Consider the following 20,989-nt stretch of genomic DNA (forward strand, 5'->3'; position numbering starts at 1 on the left):
CAGCCAGCCACAGGCCAGGCTGAGCGAAGGCCCCTGCATCCCCACCCTTGAGAAGCTCCTCTTTCTTCCAGCCTTCCTTCTCCCTCACCCACCCCAAGCTGACCCCTTCAAAGTTTCCAGTGCCTTCCTCTAGGCCTGAGACCACTACCCCTTCTCCCACCTGAGAATCCTATTCACGTCAGAGGCTTTATGGTCCTGGCCCCCACCCCCAGCCACTGCCAGTGCCTCCCCCATCCAGGGCAAAGGCCCCAGGTGCTTTTTTCCAAGCCCTCTCATTCTGTCAGCCTCAACCACCCCCAACTCCAGTCCAGCTACTCACAATAATGAGAACAGGAGGGTCCCCTGCCCAAGCATGGCAGGCCTGGTGTGAGTGTATCTGCCACCAAGGCTCACAGAGGCTCAAGGTCTTTGGGAGGCCCAGCTTTACCCATTAGCACAAATGGCAGCTGACCTAGCCTATGTCACTCACCCCCCTGACCCAGCCCTGAGCTCCCTAAGTCAAGGGAAGAAGGACACAGATGACAAACCCAACAGGTCCCCACCTGTGGCTGATCTGGAGGCCCCCCCCCTGCTACCACCCACTCTGTAGCAAAAATGGGCCCCCCAGTCTTTAGGAGGACCTAGACCCCTCCCTTCCTTGCTGGGAGAAACTGGTGCTCCCTGACCCTCCCACACATCCTCTGGAAGTCCCCATTCTCTGAGTGGAGATGCCATGAGATAAGAAAGACACAGAGCAACTTCTTTTCCAATAATGCTAGATTGTGTTCACATGGGAGAACTGGAGGCTACAAGACTTTCTTCCCCAAAAGACATGTTCCTATGAAGAGGGCTGGGGACTTCTGACCTCTGAGGTTACTGCAGCGATGGGGGTGAGGCCAAGAGAGGAAAGGGGAGTGGTGGGGGAGGGTGAGGTCATAGGGGATCAGAGGGAAGGGGGAATGAGGACAAAGGGCTGAGGGGGCTTCTCCACCTCAGGGTCCTGCTTCTGCTTCCCGTTGAGGCCCCAGAAAACTGAGATCCAGGCCCTTCAGAGCAAGAAGGGGGAATGGGGCCTCAGAATGGCAGACCAGGGCCTGGGAAGCACCAGCTAGGGGACTTGAGAGGCAGAGGACATCCATACCTAGCTGGGAATGGCATGTGGAGGGAGGAGGGAGGATTTAAGACTGGGGCCCTGGAATGGGGGAAGGGGTAAAGATTTAGGGCTGAGATTATAAGGATGGGGGCGGAAACAAATGGGAGCAGACTTGGGGCTGGGATGGGGAGTGATTTAAGAAGTGGGTTCACAGGGGGAGATTTGAAGGTGGGAGCAAGGAGCAGGTAGGAGGATGGTTATAGACGCAGGTGGGGAACAGGCACAGGGATGAGCATGAGAGAACAGAGACCGAGGTCTGAGTCCCTGGAAGGATCTGGGGCTGGGGATCTGAGAGAGACCACCTATAAGCACAGGGCTGATACAGGAGGTGCACTGGGATAGAGATCTTACAACACCTCTGGTTTTCACAGTAACTACGAGATATCAGGACAAGTATGCTCTACTCATTTTGCAGGTTCAGAGAAGTTACTGACTTGACCAAGGTCCCACAGTAGAAGAGTCTGGATTTGAACTGGATCTCCAGGTGAGTTTCACCCAAGTGGGGAGAAGGATGAGGGTCGGGGAGATAGTCTGATTTTGCTCAAGGAAACCAGGAGACAGAGCTGCATGAGTCCTTGGGCAATCCCTTGAAATAGATGTGGTTCAGTTTCTTCTCACTGTCAGAGGCAGGGTAGAGGTTCATGAAGTGCAGGACTCACGGCAAGGGCGAGGCCACCTCAGGTCTCTGGATGTGCACCTGCCACAGAGTATGTGTGAAAGAGGTAGTGAGGACAGGGAACCACCCTGCTCAGGCTGGCTGGAAGGTCACTGCCTCCTGGTGCTAGCCCAGCCCCCTGCCCCGGTGGGTGGAAAGAGGGCATCTGGACCTGGACCCGGGAGAGCTCCTTACCATCCCCCCTTTGCCCCCTCACCCTCACATTGGTGTCCACATTCTTCAAGGCCGCCTGGAGGTATTCATCCTTGACTAGAGAGAGAGAAAAGGGAACAGGAGGAAAGAGAGGAGAGAAGGGGCAAGAAAGGTGGGGAAGGCAAGGCCTGGCAGGGGGGCTCCTGTGCCCCGGTGCCTGTCTTGTAGGGATGGCCGGTCCAGGACCTGGGCCGTCTTCAGGAGGTGCCCAGGGAAGGGGAGACTCCCTGCTCCAGGTACACGAAGTACGCGTCTGCCCTGGACAAGGGAGGACGCTGGGTTTTTCCCAGGCCCCAGTGATGCCCAGAAAAGCCCCTGTTCCCCCTGCCCAGGAGGCAGGACTCACCTGTTCGGTTGTTCTCCGAGTCCAAGTTTGAAAACGTTCCCACAGTGTCTTCATCCCAGACCTCGAACCATTTCCTGTCGTCCTCCCAGGACCTGAGCTGGGGCAACGCACCGTCAGAGCAGGGCCGCCCAGCTGGGACCCCTTTGCCGACCTCACCCCCACCCCCAGCGCGCTCACCCGCCTTCACCCTGGCCGCCTCTCCGGGAGCGCGCAACGAAGACGCTCAGGGACACCAGGAGCAGCAGCAGCAGCAGCAGCACAGCCGCGACCCCACCAGGCCCCCCACCAGCGCTCGCCGGGCGACGGCCACCTCGCAGTGCGGCCCCGAGAACCAGTGCGTGTCCGTGGAGAAGCAGCTGGAACAGAGGGTCCCAGGTCACAGGCCCTCACCACCTTCCGGGCAGGGTCCCCTCGCACACCTGGGCCCCTCCGGCGCCGGCGGGGGGGGGGGGGGGGGGGGGGCGGGGTTCCGCCGTAGGCCGCGGGGGCGGGGCCGAGGCGGGTGGGGCCGCGGGGGAGCGGCCACCTGGTGGGCCCAGCGGGTGGTGGGCGGGGCTCACCCGCAAGCGGGACCCTCCTCTGCACAAGGCATCGGTCCTGGTGACAGTCAATGGCGCCGTCCACGCCCGAAGCGCATTTGGTGACGCAACGGAGCCTGTTCTTCTCCACCACCGGGAAGTAGAAATCCTCATAGCCTTTCGCAGTGGCGCAGCGACAAATGGCTAGGGGGTGAGCAGGGGATTGCAGGACAGGGACCTCACCCACTCTACTCAGGGGCCTGGTTATAATGACTCTGAAAATAGATGGGGAAAACTACATTCCCAAGAGTGGGGTCTCTGTGGAGTAGACCCTAGGATTAGATGAGGGAAGGGCAGACCCCCAGGACCCTCCCCTCCCCTTACCTTGCCTGCTTGTCCTCAGATGGAATCTATGAACAAGGGCCAGGAAGGGCAGCCCTGCCCGGGACCACATCACTTGCCTCCCTGAGAGATCTCCTCCTCCCCAGGGAATTTCAATGGGCAAATGTTTCTGGTGGGAGGGTCATGGTCTCCTGGGCCACTCAGCCCTTTGCCCACCCTTACCTTCCAGAGTCAGCTCCTTCCTGGTGTTGTTGTTCACCTTGATGGAATCAGGCTTAAAACACAAGGCTGGGGGGCGGGGGGCGGAGCGGGAGGAGACAGGCATAGGTGGAACTGGGGGAGGAGGCTAAGGGCTCAGGGACAGGTAAGCAGTCCTGGGAGTGGCAGAGACGATTCTGTCACTAAGGGGGGATGTGGAGTGGCTGCAAGGAAAGGCTCCTCTTGTCTCCCTCATTTCCCCCTAATAAGCAAGGGTCCTCAGTCATCCTGAAAACTTGGAGCAGAACTGTCAAGGGGTCTTTCCCACACCCAGGTTCTGGCAAGCCCCTCCTTAGCCCCATCCTTGACCCAGTTGGCTGTAAACTCCCTCCTCTCCCAATCTGCTGAAAGGACCCCAGGGCTGGCACCCCAGCCCAAAGGCTCCTATCGAAGCTGGTAGCACTGGCCCTCACTCCTCCCTCCAGCTTTGGCTCACTCTGGTTATTCTGGGAGCTGTCCTCCTTATGGCTGAGGTTCTGGAGCTCCTCCTTCAGGACAGTCTTCACTTTCTCGTACTCGCTCTCCAGCTGGAGGCTAAAAGGCAACTCCAGCAGGACCACGTAGTCTACCACAATGCTGCCACTCCTGAGGGGATCAAGAGGATTGGGGGGTCTTACAAGGTTCTCAAGCCAGGGGCATGTAAGTCTTTAGGAGGGCTCCTCCAGGACTAACCACAAGTACACTGGTATTGGGAGGAAGGCAGAAGCAACAAGTTGGGATTCCAGACATTATTTGCAGGAACCACCAGCATCCCTGACTTAGCCCAGAAAGCAAAACAAGGAATGATTGACATGCTCCTGCCTTGCATCAGGCCATTACCAAACCAGGCCCTCCTGGGCTCTCTTCTTTGCTCATGCTGACCCACTCAGTAGGCCAGGTGCCAGCCAGAGAAAAACTAGCTACTGTCCAGACACCAGGCTTCCCACAAACCCTCATGCGCCACCTCCTTGCATGTCCCATGTAATCTCTCTCCTTCCAATCATGGTTAAAAAGGAGCGGTGGCATCTCTCCAACAGAGAAATGACTACAGAAAATGACTGGAAAAATACCCCATGGAGTGACTGGTTCCCCTACCTCCTCCCTCCACCTCCCTCTTTCTGAAATCTGATGATTCCAAAAGGAAAAGATGGCTTCTCCAGCTTTTTTTGTGTGCCTCCCTGCCCCACCCAACACTACCTCCACAGCCACATAAGGGTCTCCTACCTCAGTGACAGGATCTCCACATCCTTGAACCCCTGCACATTTTGATAAATCTTCTGCATCTGAAATGCCAAGATCCTTGGGTTCAAACCTGAACCTTGTGACCTGCGTGCACCCAGGGGCCCAAGTTCAGTTTCAGGGTAGGACCCGTGAGTTCCCTCCCTTTCCCTGTCACCTGATCCCGGAAGGTGTCACTGAAATCCTTGTAGGCCTTGGAAGTGTTGTCATTGAGGTCCGGGGAGAACTCCTGGTCAACAGACACCTCCATGCCCACTTCAGCATCCACAGTGTCTGCACACAGAGTGCCCTTCTCTGGTCACTTCACCAACCACTTCTGACTGACATCACCACCACCACAACCCAGAGTTTCCTCCCATTGCCCCTGTCCCTGTTCTCTGAGGACTGATTAAACATAAACAGTAGGAGGATGGGAGGTAGGATTTCTAGGATGAATTGTGCCTAGACATATATGGGAAAGATTAGAGGTAAGGAGGCCTGTGGTCTCTCCTCTGTGTGTCCCAGTGGCAGGCAGAATAATGGCTCCCAAAGATGCCAATGTCTTCATCCCCTGAACCTCTGGATATGTTTGTTACATGGCAAGGAGGAAGCAAGATAAGAATTAAAGCAGATAAGAATTAAAGTTGCTAATCAGCTGACTAAAATGGGGAAATTAACGTGGGTTACAGGGTGGGCTCAACATAATCACCAGAGTCCTTAGCAGTGGAAAAGAGAGGCTGAAGAGGTCAGAATCAGTCACAAGATGTAACTATAAAAGAAAGGCCAGAGTGCAATGCTGCTGGCTTTGAAGATGGAAAGAGGGAGCCTTGAGACAAAGAAGAGAGGCTTCAGAACCTAAAAAAAAAAAAAAAAAAAAAAATGGATTCTCCTCTAAAGCCTCCAGGAAGGAACACAGGCCCGGCAACACCTTGATATTAGCCCAGCAAGACCCATGTCAAACTCCTATCTACAGAATTGTAAGATAATAAATTTGCATTATTTCAGCTGCTAATTTTGTGATAATTTGTTACAGCAGCAATTAGAAGCTAATACAGCTCTTAGCAGGCCAGACTGGGAAGGAGACCAGAGGAAGGAGTGTGGTCCCAACCACCTCCTGAAGGTGAGGGTGGAAAGGAAGCATGACATAGAGTAGAGGAAAGCATGGGAGAGAAGGCAGGGATGGAGGAATTAGGCAAAATGACATGAGTGCTAACAAGTGAACCATAGGACTGGGCCCAGGGAGAGTCAGTGGCACCTCCCAGGAGAAAATGCAGAGGCAAGGCTCTGGCAACTCACCCAGATCCACCTGTTCCACCGCAAACTCACAACGGGACCCATAGATGGTGCTAGGACAGTGGCACTTGAGGCCATCCCATTTATCCCCATTCTGGCACCTGATCTCCTGGAGCTCACAGTGGTCCCCAGAGAACCCCAAGGGACAGTGGCAGAGGCCCTGCATCCAGGTGCCACCATTGTCACAGGTACCTGGGCAGCATAGGAAGAAAGAGAAGTTTAGAATAGGGTTTGCCCTTGATGACACAGAAATTTAGCAGAGGAGAGAAAAGAGGGAACAGGGAAGCAGGAGGTCTAACCTGGGGTGGTGGTCAACCTAGACTGTGTGCTCATCTGAGTAGAAGTCGAAGTTGTCCTGGGTGATGTAAGGGTGGTGGTAGTCTGAGGGGTGACCACCGGTATTTCTGAAGTAGGGTGGAGTGAGTCAACTTGATTGAAGTCACCATGGTGGTTGGAAAGCTGCTACTTAGTTTTGTGGTCAATGGGAGGCTAGTGAATCCAGGCATATGTGGGATGGTTACAGAATTGGTGCTCATCCAGGATCCACTCGTAGGTCTTTGAGTGCTTGTCAAAACTGTGTAACTGGGGGCAGTCCCAGTACTGATATAACTAAAAGCATCTGTTATGCTGTTGGTAGGATGAGTTTCCAGAACAGTAGAAGTGTCCATGTGCATAGGAAACACAGTTGTCATACTAATGGAACTAGAAGTGGCCATCTCAGTAGTAGAGGTAAACACTGACAGTGGGATGGTGGGCATAGAAGTAACTTCACTACTTGGACCCATTTCCATACATGAAGTAGTGGGAAAGGCAGGCACTATTGTAACTGATATAGATTCTGGACAAGAGGTAGTGGAAGAAATAAAACAGATGGTAGTTGTTTCAGTAGCAAAGATATTTAGAGAAGATGTGTTTGGAGATGTTCTTGTAGTTTCAGATGAAAAAGAAGTAATGAAAGCAGTGAGAGAGAACCCTGTATTTTCCATACTAGAGAGAAATGAGGATGTAGAAAGAGAGTTAGTGGTGGTAGTGAGCATTGAATTTATACTGCTGGAGGAAAGAGAAGAGGACATTATTGCTGTGGATATTGAAGAAGAGATAATAGTACCAAAAGAAGTAGTTATTGCATTTGTAGATGTACTCAGACTAGGGAAAGATAATGCTGGAGAAACACAAGTACTGTGTGGTACTGTGGGGGTGGGTGTTGTTACCAACAGTGTAGTAACAACACTCGTGGCTGTTTCTGGGATAGAGGGAGTGGGTGAAGTGGCTGTGATAGAGGTAGCAGAGATTGAAGTGTTGGTGGGAGTGGTGATGTCAGTTGTATCCATGGCGGCTATAGGAATGGACGCAGCATTGGTACCAGGGAGTGTAGTGATCAAGGTGGACAAAGGGCTAGTGTTTGTGGTCAAAGTGGAGACTGATTCTGTGATTGGAACAGGTGGAGAAGACAGAGGCATACTCATGGGTGATGTGAAGGTATTGGTGGTCACTGTCACTGGAGTAGGGGTGGTAAATGTTTGAGAATAGACTATATTCGTGAGAGTGATTGATGATGTAGTTGCAAGAGGAGAAGTAATCTCTGTGGTGAGAAACTGCATCCAAACATCCCCAGTAGGAGTTAGTGTGGTTTTCCAGGTGGATGTGGCATGAGAGGGTGTGACAGTCATCCTGCGTGTATATGTAGTAAATGTAGTAGAGGAGGATAGTCCAGTTGGAGATGTTGTGTGTGTGTCAGTGTTTGTGTGCCATGTATTTGTGCTTGTTGCATATGAAGTGGTATTCTCTGTCTGTGTGATTCTGGTACTGCTTGTAGATGTGGAAGAGGAGCCTGCAGAAGTACCTGGAATGTGTGTGGCAAGGATGGGAGATGAGGTGCTATGGGTACTTGTGAGCATGGATGCCATAGTAGGCACTGTGGTAGAGGTTGTGATGACACTGGATGGTATGCCTGTATTTTGTACAGTGGGGATAGATGGGATGATATATGTGGGGGTTGCCAAAATGCTGGAAGCAGTGAGTGTGGAGGTGAGGTCAGTAATGGTAGTCAGTGAACCAGTGGTACCACTGGATATAGGGATAATGGTTGTCAGTCTTGAGGTAGGCATGCCTCTACTAACAGAGGATGAGTTTATGGTGGTGGTTATCCTCGGGGTACCAGTGGTAGAGGGAGTTGAGGTTATTGCTGATGTGGTTGTGCATCCTGTAGGGTACATGTTTGAAGAAGTAACACCCGGGGTGCTGTGTGGTGTTGTAGGGGTGGGTGTTGTTACAATTGTGGTAGTAGTTTCTGGAGTGGAGAAAGTGGGCAAAGAGGCTGTGTTCAAGGTGGCAATGGTTGAAATCCTGGTAGGAGTGGTGATTGCAGTTGTGGCCGTGGGCCCAGTACTAGTGGAAAGTATAGGGGTGGACATAACGTGGGCTGTAAGGAGTGTAGTAATCAAGGTGGACAAGTGGGTAGTGTTTGTGGTCCAATTGGAGACTGATTTTGTGGATGGAGCAGGTAGAGAAGACAGATGCATACTAGTGGCTGATGTCAAGGTATTCACAGTCACTGGAATAGAAGAGACTGATGTTGTAGAATTGACTGTATTCCTGAGTGTAATTAATGATGTCATTGTGGGAGAAGTAATTTTTGTCATGAGAGACACTGTGGAAGCATCTTTTGTAGGAATAAGTGTAGCTTTCCAGGTAGGTATGGCATGAGAAGATGTGATGGTCATCTTGCCTGTGTGTGGAGCTGCTGCAGTGGAGGAGTGTGGTTCTGTGGTTGTGAATGTCATGTTAATATTGGTGTTAGTGGGTTCCAGGGTGGTTTCAGAGGTGGTAGATGCAGTGGAAGCCATTGTATTTGTTGAAGTGATTGATGATGTGATTGGAGAAGTCCAAGTAATTCCTGTTTTGGGAGTTTCTCTAGGGCTGTCTCTCCTCAGAGTACATTTTATTTTCATGGAACTCATTGTTTTCAAAGTAATTGTTGTTGGTGTAATCAGTGTAGTGGTTGCTTCAGTAGAAGTAGATATACTTTGTGTTGTAAGTGTTGTTAATAGATTTGTTGATGTGGGATCATGAATGGTGGCAGTTGCTGTTTTGAATGTACCGCTGGTGTTAGGAAATGAAGTTGTGGCAGTAATCAAGGTGCTACTGGTGGTAGGTGAAGAGTTGTTATCAGTTACTGTTGCTGAGATGTTCATGGCAGTTAGAGAAGGGGTAATAGATGTAGAAGTGATTAATGGGGTAAGAGACCTGGTTGTATGAATGCTTGCCATAGTCAGGCCAGCCCTTTCTGTGGTATCAGTTGTAGAGGGTATCAGAGTATGGGAGGTTGTGTGTGTGGTTGGGACAGAGGAAAAGAGTAAGGCCATGGTTGTGGGAGTTTTACCCAGAGTGGTTGTGGTAGTGGGAAGAGAGGTCACGGCTGAGGTAACTTTCTCAGTGGTAGTCAGGGTCATGCAGGTGGTGGGGTAGGAAGTGGTGATTATAAGGCTCATGGGATTGATGCACTTTGTGGTGCTCATGTAGACAATGAGGGTGGGTGGAGTGGTTTCAACCTTGATGACAAACTTGGACATTGGAATTGTTGAGGTGTTGGACTTGATTGCAGTTTTCAGTGATGCCTCAGAGATAGGTTTAAAGTGGGGGGAGGTGGGAAGAGTTGTAAATGTGTGTTCCCTACTGTCGGGAGCTGGAGGGGTCCTGTTAGGGATGCTGAGAGGCCACCTTGCTGTGTCTTTGGAGTGTGGGGAATTGCTGAGAACAAAGTGAGCTGTTTCTGCTCTGGGAAAAAGCTCAGTAGAGGTGGATGCGGTCATGGGGAAAGTGCCTGTATAGAACAGAAGGATTCATTTGCAGATCACTTTGTCACCACAAACACCACATAGATTATTCACTACCCTATTTTCCAGATAGTATCACAGAATATAGGACATTTCATTGCTTATCCCTCCATCAGAGCAATTTGGAGCTAGAGCCTTTCAGGTTCTGAAGGGGGTACCCTCAGTCCTTTGCCCTCCTCTTCTGAGCTACACTGAGCATGCAGGTTCAGCTGTGGGTCCTCCCTCCCCTCCCCTTTCTCCATACATACATGTTTTCCTTACTCTTCCCTCACCTGCTGCCCAAAGTCCCCACCCTTTGGCTTTCCTCTCTCCTTCTCCCTATGACACACTGTTCTTGGGCTGACTCTCCTCCAAGGAGAACCCAGCCAAGCCTGGGCTGGGGGTAGGGATACATCATGGACACTAGAGCCATTGGGTCAGAGGGGAACTTTGCATAGAGAACAGCAAAGGGAAAACCATAGATTCAGGCTCAGATTCTATTGAGATTGAGGGACAGGAAGAGAGGACCACACTGACAGGATGAGGAACAGGACAGAGAAAGAAACTTCCAGAAAGTATTAACTCAGAAGGTAGGCATGAGTTCCAAAGACCTTAATGTTTAGCATTGACTGTTAATAAAAACAGACATGTTTTCAGCCACTCTGTTCTGGCCACTGGGCTAATTAGTTTACAAACATGAACCTCTCACTCTATAGATATCATCAACCCCATTTTACAGGGGGTAAGAGTGAGGGTCAGAGATCTCATACTGCTGGGGATGAGTGGTGGGAGATTTCTGAAGCCACAGCATTTGCAAGCAAAAAGGACCCAGACCTCCTGCCCACTCAGCATTAGCCTCCTCCTAACTTTGGACCCAGGATATCTTCATTCTGAGAGCTGAAATTTCATTTCTCAGCCCTAACTAGTGTGTGAAGGAGGTATGAGGAGGGATTATGAAGATTCCTGAGTTGGAACACTTAGAGCCAGGAGATAGCCCTAGAGGTAAGCAAAAGGGTGGTCCATGGGCCTCTAGGTTGGGAAGGTATAGGACTGGGGGTCAGGAACAGACACCAGGAAACAGAGGGAAGAGAAATACAGAGGAATTGTGGGCTCTCTAAGGGATAGAAAAGAAAAAGCCCTGGGCCCCACACTGGGTGGTACACACCCACCCTTTGGGAGCATTCAGGATCTCCCCAGCCCAGCCTTGCCAATGACAGTTGTGCCCAGAAACATGGGCTAGGTGGGGGCAGGGAGAGATAGAGGCAGAGCTGGAGAAGGGGACCAAAGGTGGAGAAGTTCCAGAGAGAGGAGAGAACCCCAGGAAGAGGTGGAACTGTCATGGAGAGAGCACCACGGGAAGTGAAGGAAGAGTCCAGAGTAGAAGGAGCACTGGAGTTGGTGGGGGGAAGGACAGAAGAGAAATGGGGGCTCAGAAAACCAAATCAAAGGGAAGAACACTCCTCTGGAAAGAGGTTATGCCCACCCTCCCAATGCAAGCACCAATCCCTGCAACCTGCTTGGTCCTGGGTTGAAAGCAGCACCGGCTCAAACCAGCTTCCTTTCTCCTTAATGCTTCCTGCACCCAAAGCTCTGAGGAATCCCTCCTCAGTCTCCCCTTCGGCCTCAGAGCCACTTCCCCACACACCTCCACTCTAGAACATCAGGAGGGTCTCTCCAGCCTTTTTCTCACCTGCCCTCTCACCTCTGGCCCCCGTGGAGGCCCTGAGCATCCAGAGGAAGCTAAGGAGACTGAGCAGCTGCATGGGCCTGGTGCAGGGGGTAGAGCAGGCGCCAGCACCGGGGGATAGCTACAGGAGGCAGCCACTATGTACACAGAAGCACCCAGATGGAACTGAAAGGAGTGGTTATCTGCTCTGCTTGACGTGGGGGCTAAGCATAGGTTCACCTTTGCACCACCCACCTCACTTCTCTTCCCCATGTCTCTGACTTCATTGCTGTGGGAAGGACACCAAGAAACTTGGACTAGCCCAGGAGGTGTCATACAGGGAGCATTGCTGGTGGTCCAACCCCTAGCTGACCTGACCCATTCAGAGCAGTTCCTAAGACCCTGCCTTTTCCCTCCCTTACCCCCCACCAAGAACCAGCAAAACTGGATGAAGAATACACTTGGTCAAGACCTTGGACTCTGGAGTCTGGGGCTGGCTCTCACTGTCTCTCCTTAGTTTCAGTCCCAGCTTCAGGAGAGGGAGGTGAAAACTTGTTCTCACTCCCTCTGCCCCTTGCTCTTCCCTCTCTCCATCCTGCCCTTAGCATGACTTGGGCTGAGACCCTATAACCAAAGCTATGGGAACAATGCAGCATTCAATCAGAAGTCATTTTAGAGGCACCTGGGTGACTCAGTCTGTTAAGCGTCTGCCTTTAGCTCAGGTGATGATACCAGGGTCCTGGGATTGAACCCTGTATTGGGCTCCCTGCTCAGCAGAGAGACTGCTTCTCCCTCTCCCTCTGCTACTCTCCCTGCGTGTTCTCTCTCTCTCTCGCTCTCTTTCTCTCTCTCTCTCTGTCAAATAAATAAATAAAATATTTTTAAGTCATTTTAATATCTGAGGATCTGGGCCAGGTCCCAGAAAAAAAAAATACAGATGGCCAGTGGAAATAATCAAACAAAAGGATGTTTTGACCCAGAAGATTAGCAACTACTAGGAAGTTTGAGTCCACTCAGTGTTGGGAAACTTGTGAAGAATACTCTTACTCAGTGGGTGGGAGTGTAAATGTGTCGGCCTACTCTAAAAAGGCAATTTGGTGACATCTATTAAAATTTTAAATGCATGCTCAAGGACCCAGTAATTCCACCATGCTATCTCTGTGTTCAAGAAGTACTTCACAGGGCAGCCCTGGTGGCTCAGCGGTTTAGTGCCACCTTCAGCCCAGGGCGTGATCCTGGAGACCCAGATCAAGTCCCACGTCGGGCTCCCGGCATGGAGCCTGCTTCTCCCTCTGCCTGTGTCTCTGCCTCTCTCTCTCTCTCTCTCTGTGTCTCTCATGAATGAATAAGTAAAATCTTAAAAAAAAAAAAAAAAGAAGTACTTCAAAGAGGCATTCACAAGGATGCCATCCAGTTTATTGAGATTCCAATAGAAACTGGAAACAACCTACACATCCCTCAATAGGGAATCTAGAATGACTATGAAATAGTCACACTATAGACTACCATGCTTGAATCAGAAAGAATAGTACCATAAGGGACAGATTCTCAGATTGGCTTGTTCAGCGAAACCAACGGACACAGTTCTGTTAAAACCCACACACATATGTATTTCCTATGAATACACACACATACACAAACACACAGGTAAGTGCATTCAAAATTTGAAGAAAAAAAAAGCTCACCTGCCCCAATAACAGGGTTAAAATTAATTCAGAGAAGAGAGAAGGAACTAAGATTCAAATGATAATCAGAGAACACAGAGAACATTAGCTCTATCTATAGTTTTCAATTTTTACTTTGACGAAGATTCTCTCCTTGAGCAAACTCTAACCAGGCTCCCCTGAGCCCTCTTCCCAACTAAGCCTCAACCCTGACCTATAAAGACTTGAACAATCACTAACCCTGTTCTAAGGGCTCAAGGCCACATCCCTAGGCTGACCCCATTCTCCCTTAAAGTGCCTGCCTGAGAAAACTCAAGGCCACCAGAAGAATTTACTGTTCGTCCCAGCCAACACCCGAAGATAGGGCCCCTGCCTCCCAGCCTCTGGGAAAGGGTAATAGCCTAACTTTGTTAAGCACCAGTTAGCAAACCCAGATGGGTTTCAAATGGACCACATTGAGCAGCCTGGGTGGCTCAGCAGTTTAGCGGTTTAGCGCCATCTTAGGTCCAGGGCCTGATCCTGGAGACACGGGATTGAGTCCCTTGTGGGCTCCCTGCATGGAGCCTGCTTCTCCCTCTGCCTGTGTCTCTGTCTCTGTCTCTGTCTCTGTCTCTCTGTGTGTGTGTGTGTGTCTTTCATGAATAAATAAATAAAATCTTTAAAAAAATAAAATAAAATCTTAAAAAAAAGAGGCCCTGATTATCCAGAGGAAGCTGAGGAGACATCCCCTACTCTTCTTGTAATTGTTCACTCCCACAGTCACCTGAGCTGCACTCCCTCCCTCCCCACCTCCCTCACTCTCCCTTAAATCATCCAGTGACCTCTGTGCAAACTGGAGTTCGGTTCATGCTGGACTCTTTCCTATTGCAAAAGTATGTTACTGGTTAAAATCTGTCCTTACCACTTTAACTAGGGTCTGGCTTAGTTTATCCTTGACAACTTGAATATGATATTATGCTTTTGAGAGTAATGTAAAAATAATTTAGAAGAGGATTCTGGGAGCACCTCGGTGGCTCAGCCGGTTGAGTGTCCCACTCTCGATTTCAGCTCAGGTCATGACCTTGGGGTCTTGAGATCAAGCCCAGCATCTGGCTCCCCACTCAGTGGAGAGTCTGCTTTGAGATTCCCTCCCTCCCACTCCTCCCATTCATGCTCTCTCTCTCTCTCTCAAATAAATAAATAAATCAAGAAGAAGAAGAAGAAGAAGAAGAAGAAGAAGAAGAAGAAGAACGAAGAAGACAAAAGAGAAGAAGGAGAGAAGAAAGAAGAAGAAGAAGAAGAAGAAAAAAGAAGAGAAGGAAGACTAAAGAGGACTATCTAGGAGAGTAAGTCTGCGGTAGGGAATTTGGACCTAGGAGCCCGGCATGTACCTCAACGTGCTTTTCTTTGGGGTTCTTTTCTCGGGGGAGGATTCTGGAGACTTGGATCAGGAACCAGGACTCCATCTCCCCACCTAGGTAACAACTGCAATGGCACTGGCACAATCTATCTGATGTAACACTTTGATCACTGATTACAGCTTCTGATAACAAAGGTATAGACAGAGGCAAACAGCCATTTTTACAAGCCCCTCCCCACCATTTGAAATTAGTTCCAAGGGATTTAAAAAACTGACCTCCCCCCCCCCCCCCACTTCAGTCTTTGCTTTTTCCCTCTTTGGGAGTTGCACATTAAAGACTAGGACATTCAGAAACAATTGCATATGTGGGGAAAATTAGAAAATGACCATGTGCTCAGGAAAAGAATTAGAACAAATCTAAGAAGATCTTAGTGTATACCTTCTGCCCAAGCACAGAGACACACAATAACCAACAAAAACAATAATAGAAAACTCTGAGGAAGAAGGAGAACCTGAGTTCCAGAGTTAACCACACCATTAGATTCAAATATTCTGTGTCTAACAACAACAACAACAACAACAACAACAAATCACAAGGCATACAAAGAAACAGGAAAGCAGGGACGCCTGGGTGGCTCAGCAGTTGGGCATCTGCCTTCAGCTCAGGGCATGATCCTGAAGTCCTGGGATCAAGTCCCACATCGGGCTCCCCGCATGGAGCCTGCTTCTTCCTCTGCCTGTGTCTCTGCCTCTCTCTGTGTGTCTTTCATGAATAAATAAATAAAATATTTTAAAAATAATTTTTAAAAAAGCTGAAGAATGACGAGGGGTACGGGTCTCTCTCCAAGGTCCCACCATTGTCACAGGTACTTGGGGAGAGATATAAATCCAGGAAAATACAGGCTGGGACTGTCCTTCAAAAGCCAAGGTTTAGGGACAAAGTGTAAAGATAAGGCCAGGAGCAGGTCACTCCTTTTCTCCTCATGAATGAGTCAAGCTTGCTGAAAAGGTTAAGATATGTGTGCTCACCATCCCCTCCACTGTGTCATAATCTGAATTATGATAGCAATTATCATGGATGGTGTCAGGGGATAGGAGTCAAGGTGCAGACCAGAGTTATCTCTGAAGTCATGATAGGTGGGGGAGGGGGCATCGATTTGCATGAAGGCAAATAAAAAGCTGATATTGGCTTTGTGACAAGTGAAAGGCAGTGATGGTTGGCATATTAGGAAAGATCAGGAAATGCTGGATAAACAATCCTAAAGACTCGGTATCTTCCAACAGCAGACGCTTCTTTCTCACTTACGCTACTTGCCCATCCTAACATCTGTGCTGTTCATTCAGGGACCCAGACTGATGGAGCAGCCCCTATCTGGGACACTGCCAGTCCCATAGTGGTGGGAAATGACAGATGACAAAATCATGAGCTGCCTCCTAAAGCTTCTTTCCAGACATGACATCACACACCTTCCACCCACATTCTGTTGGCTAAAGCAAGTCGTATGGTTGCCCTGAGTCTGATGGACAAGAATGTAAAATCCTTCATCAGGGAGAGGCACCACACATCTGATGCCAAGCCTGCTATCAGTGACTCCGGAAGCTATCATCCACCCCAGGGAGGGAAAGCAAATATACTGAACAATAACACAACCTGCCACCGCTGGGATCCTGGCAGTAGCTATGGTTTATGCTAATCAAGAGTCATCAGTGGGGCGCCTGGGTGGCTCAGTTAAGCGTCCAACTCAGGTCATGATCTCAGGGTTGTGAGATTGAGCTCTGCACTGACTCCGCACTGAGTGTGGAGTCTGCTTAAGATTTCCTCTCTCCTTCTCCCTCTGCCCCACCCACCTACCTTGTCCCTCTCTCAAAAAAAAAAAAAATTTTTTTTTAAAGAGCCATCAGCGACATTGGCATACAGGATCAAACCTCTGATGTGTCTTTTTTTTTTTTTTTTTTTTTTTTTAGATTTTGTTTATTTGAGAGAGAGAGACAGAGAGACAGAGAATGAGTGGAGGGAAGATCAGAGGAAGAGGGAGAAGCAAGCTCCCCACTAGCAGGGAGCCTGATGCAGGGCTCCATCTCAGGACCTCCAGATCATGACCTGAGTGGAAGGAAGACGCTTAATCAACTGAGCCACCCAGGTACCCACCCCCTGCAGCAGGTCTTTGTGTGCTTCTTAGAGCAGTGTTAATGGAGATGATAGAATTAAGGGTTCTGGTGGGCTCAACCCAGTAGTCAGGGTTATGGCAGAACCACCCATAGTGAAGGAGAAGAAAGTACTATAATGGAGAAGTTATGCTTGAAAAGTGGGGAGAGGGAGGGACCTCCCAGAACTGAGGAGATTTGACAATGTGCTCATAGAAGCACCAGAATTGAATACTATCGATGGGAAGGAGGGGATCCCTGGGTGGCTCAGCAGTTAAGCGTCTGCCTTCGGCCCAGGGCCTGATCCTGGAGTCCTGGGACCAAGTCCCACATCGGGCTCCCTGCATGGAGCCTGCTTCTCCCTCTGCCTGTGTCTCCGCTTCTTTCCCTGTGTGTGTCTCTAATGGATAAATAAATAAAATCTTTTTAAAAAATGGGAAGGAGGTACTTTCAACACTGGGTCCTGTGCCAATACAGAAAATGGTGTGAGAAGCCGAGATGGTAGCACCTAGCATCACTTCTGGACATTCTGTAGAAGAGATAAGACAGCAATGGAAAGAATTTTAGTACTGATCTTTCACGGGTAGAACATGATATTTCACATCTTAAAATAGGTTAATATTGAGGATAACAATCAATTCACAGAAGAATATATATAATTTGACTCCATAATGCAAATTTTTAAAGGCTAATCTAAATGATATTTTTAAATTTTTTCTAAAGATTTTACTTATTTATTCATGAGAGACAGAGAGAGGCAGAGACATAGGCAGAGGGAGAAGTAGGCTCCCTGCAGAAACCCAGTGAGGGACTCCGTCCTGGGACCCTAGGATCATGACCTGAGCAGAAGGTAGACGCTCAACCACTGAGGCGCCAAGGTGCCCCAGGGTGTAGAGATTTTTTTTTAAGATTTATTTATTTATTCATGAGAGACGCAGAAAGAGCAAGGCAGAGACACAAGCAGAGGAAGAAACAGGCTCCTCACAGGGAGCTTGATGTGGGACTAGATCCCGGATCCTGGGATCACGTCCTGAGCCAAAGACAGATGCCCAATCTTTGAGCCACCCAGGCATCCCTAGGTTTGTTTGTTTTTTTTTTTAATAAATAAATAAAAGATTTTTACAACAAAAATATGTTGAGTCTCCTAAAATTAATGTATACATTCAATGCAATTTTAATGAAGATCCCAACAGGGTTGAATTTTCTTCATGGACACAATTACCTTAAAGCCCATGTAGGTGAATAAATGTCTAAGGATATACTGGAAAATTGTGAAAAATAATTGTAAGGAGGCTTGCCTCATCATATATTAAAATTTATGACAAGAAAAAAGCAAAACCAAAAAGTTAAAACAAAACCCAAAAAGCATATTTTAAGTTTTAAAAGCATATCATAAAATGACTGCAATCCAAACAGTATAATGTTATGATAAGAATGAGCAATAGGGCAGCCCCGGTGGCTCAGTGGTTTAGCGCTGCCTTCAGCCTGGGGTGTGATCCTGGAGACCCAGGATCGAGTCCCACATGGGGCTCCCTGCATGGAGCCTGCCTCTCCCTCTGCCTGTGTCTCTGCCTCTCTCTCTGTGTGTGTCTCTCATGAATAAATAAAATAAAATAAAATAAAATAAAATAAAATAAAATAAAATAAAAGGCAAGCTCAATCAAAAATATAAGAAAAAAATAAACTTTCTAGAGAAAAATCTAAGAGGCTCTTCATATAACTTGAGAGCTGAGGAAAATATTTTATTTATTTTTTGTTGTTTTTTTTAATAAATTAATTTTTTATTGGTGTTCAATTTACCAACATACAGAATAACACCCAGTGTAAGGAAAGTATTTTAAATGAGAAACCCCGGGATCCCTGGGTGGCGCAGCGGTTTAGCGCCTGCCTTTGGCCCAGGGCGCGATCCTGGATACCCGGGATCGAATCCCACGTCGGGCTCCCGGTGCATGGAGCCTGCTTCTCCCTCTGCCTATGTCTCTGCCTCTCTCTCTCTCTCTGTATGACTATCATAAATAAATAAAAATTATTAAAAAAAAAAAAAAACAATGCCTAAGCCTGTGAACTGTACAAAAATGGGCATGGGCTAGAAGGCTATAAGTAAAAAAAATAAATGAGAAACCCCATTTCAAAATTCCACTTTTCTACTACAAAAGTAAAATTCCACTTTTCTACTACATAAAAATGCAACATTTTTTTTTATGAGGGAAAGATATTAAAACAATACAAAGTAGAAAAAGAATACATTGGGGAAAACTTTTGCAATGTGGATGACAGATAATAGGTTAGTATCTGTAATATACAAAAAGCATTTACAGGGGCACCTGGTGGCTCAGTGGTTGAGCATCTGCCTCAGCTCAACCTTCATCCTGGGCTCCTGGGATCAAGTCCCACATTGGGTGCCCGGCAGGGAGCCTGCTTCTCCCTCTGACTATGTCTCTGACTCTCTCTGTGTGTCTTTCGCGAATAAACAAATAAAATATTTTTTAAAAGCATTTACAAATTTATATTTAAAAAACACATATTGGAGATCTCTGGGTGGTTCAGCGGTTGAGTGCCTGCCTTTGGCCCAGGGCATGATGGTGGAGTCCCAGGATTGAGTTCCACGTCAAGCTCCCTGAGTGGAGCCTGCATCTCCCTCTGCCTGTGTCTCTGTGTGTGTGTGTGTGTGTCTCATGAATAAATAAATAAAATCTTTTTAAAAATAAATAAATAAAAATTAAAAACACATATTGGAGGCCCCTGGGTGGCTCAGACAGTTAAGCAGCAGACTCTTGATTCGGGCTCAGGTCACGATCTCAAGGTCCTGTGAGCAAGTCCTCCTCTAGGCTCTGGGCTCAACGAGGAATCTGCTTTGTGATCCTCTTTCTTCCCCTGCCCCTCCTGCTCTCTCTCTCTCTCTCTCTCTCTTTCTCTCTCTTTCAAATAAATAAATAAATATTCTTAATAAAACACAAATTGCTCAACCCTATCCGCATGGGCACTGTATATTTAATGTCTCCAAAGATACTTTCAGGATTAACAGTATGCTTTTTGTTCATTATTTAAATGTTCTGTAGTACATTTTTGTTTTGTTTTGTAATTGAGACATAATTGACATACATTATATTAGTTTCAAGTGTACACCATAATGATTCAGTATATGTATATACTGGAAGTGCTGCTGTTTGTAGTGGGCATGATGGCTTCAAGGTTGCTTCACAGAGTTGGAACACTAATGCACAGGATCTCAGGGACCGCAGTCTTAATGGAGCCACTGCTCCATGGCATCTGGAGATGGTGTTCCTACTGATGATGGGCAGACAACTGGGCTGGAGAAGGAAGGTTATGATGGCTGCACAGAAGGGACTGGACCCATACAAGATGCTAGCCCCAAAGGCAGCTTCAGGCACCATGGGAGACCCTTAGTCCCCATCTATCACCAATAAGTGAATAGTGGTCTGCAACCATGAGGACAATACTGCCACCATCTGCTTCTGGCTGCACAACGTTGAGACTCAGCCATGCCCTAGCTATGGAACCCATGACAAGCTGGTGCCCCACCAGCTGACCCACTGAGCCTTAGCACTAACTTACTCAAAATGTGCTGTAAAGTTTCTTCTTTCCAATAAAGACTAACCATTGCATTGGCTGCTTCTCCCATAAAATAAATAAATATATTTTTATATAAATATATATATATAGTGAAATGATTACCACAATAAGTGTAGTTAATATCTATCACTACACATAGTTAAACAGATTTTGTTCTTGTGATGAGAACTTTTAAGGTCTATTCTCCTAGAAACTTTCTTTTTTTTTTTTTTTTTAAGATTTCATTTATTTATTCCTGAGAGACAGAGAGAGAGAGAGAGACGCAGAGACACAGGCAGAGGGAGAAGCAGGCTCCATGCAGGAAGCCCAATGTGGGACTCGATCCCAGGTCTCCAGGATCACGCCCTGGGCCAAAGGCAGGCGCTAAACCGATGAGTCACCCAGGGATCCCTTCTTAGTAACTTTCAGATATGAAGTACAGCATTGTTAACCATAGTCACCATGTCACATAGTCACATCCTCAGGACTTACTTATTTTGTAACTGGAAGTTTGTACCTTTTGACCCACTCCACTCATTTCACCCACCTGGCAACCCCCACTTCTGGCAACCACCAATCTGTTCCCTGTATCAATGAGATCAGTTTTGTTTTATTGAGGTTTTTTAGATTCTACATATATGTGAGATCATATGGTACCTATCTTTCTCTATTTCATTTGGCATAATGGCCAGAAGGTTTATGCGTGTTGTTGCAAATGGCAGGATTTCCTTCCTTTCTATGGCCGAATACCTTGTTTGTGTTTGTGTGTGTGTGTGTGTGTGTGAGAGAGAGAGAGAGAGAGAGAGAGAGAGATTTTCTTTATCCATTCATCC

General features: G+C 48.1%; 2 protein-coding genes across 2 annotated transcripts; both read right to left on the bottom strand.

Moving 5' to 3' along the window:
- Positions 1-738: 738 nt before the first annotated feature.
- Positions 739-3,564, bottom strand: LOC102156946 (mucin-3B-like). The gene is given in 8 exon segments (XM_038539219.1): positions 739-1,829; positions 2,005-2,057; positions 2,347-2,438; positions 2,524-2,612; positions 2,615-2,702; positions 2,907-2,925; positions 2,928-3,068; positions 3,429-3,564. Coding segments are annotated over 8 exon segments (627 nt in total). The 5' UTR covers positions 3,532-3,564; the 3' UTR covers positions 739-1,787.
- Positions 3,565-3,588: 24 nt separating this feature from the next.
- LOC119872144 (mucin-3B-like) lies at positions 3,589-6,515 on the bottom strand. The gene is made up of 5 exons (XM_038539218.1): positions 6,254-6,515; positions 5,958-6,146; positions 4,840-4,955; positions 4,668-4,726; positions 3,589-4,049 (listed from the first exon to the last, which is right to left on the bottom strand). Exons 1-5 carry the CDS (start codon positions 6,285-6,287, stop codon positions 3,608-3,610), a joined length of 840 nt encoding a protein of 279 aa, XP_038395146.1. The 5' UTR covers positions 6,288-6,515; the 3' UTR covers positions 3,589-3,607.
- Between the last annotated feature and the right edge of the window lie 14,474 nt (positions 6,516-20,989).

This window comes from Canis lupus, chromosome 6 (genome assembly GCF_011100685.1).
Source record: "Canis lupus familiaris isolate Mischka breed German Shepherd chromosome 6, alternate assembly UU_Cfam_GSD_1.0, whole genome shotgun sequence".
Lineage (NCBI taxonomy): Eukaryota > Metazoa > Chordata > Mammalia > Carnivora > Canidae > Canis > Canis lupus.

What these genes read in the sequence shown, in the direction of transcription:
- LOC119872144 (XM_038539218.1), bottom strand. Translation starts at nt 6,287, where the DNA reads ATGAGCACACAGTCTAGGTTGACCACCACCCCAG. An exon ending in TAGGTTGACCACCACCCCAG is followed by an intron (nt 6,147 to 6,253) that starts GTTAGACCTCCT and finishes TATGCTGCCCAG; the next exon opens with GTACCTGTGACAATGGTGGC. An exon ending in GTGGAGATCCTGTCACTGAG is followed by an intron (nt 4,050 to 4,667) that starts GTAGGAGACCCT and finishes TGATCCCCTCAG; the next exon opens with GAGTGGCAGCATTGTGGTAG.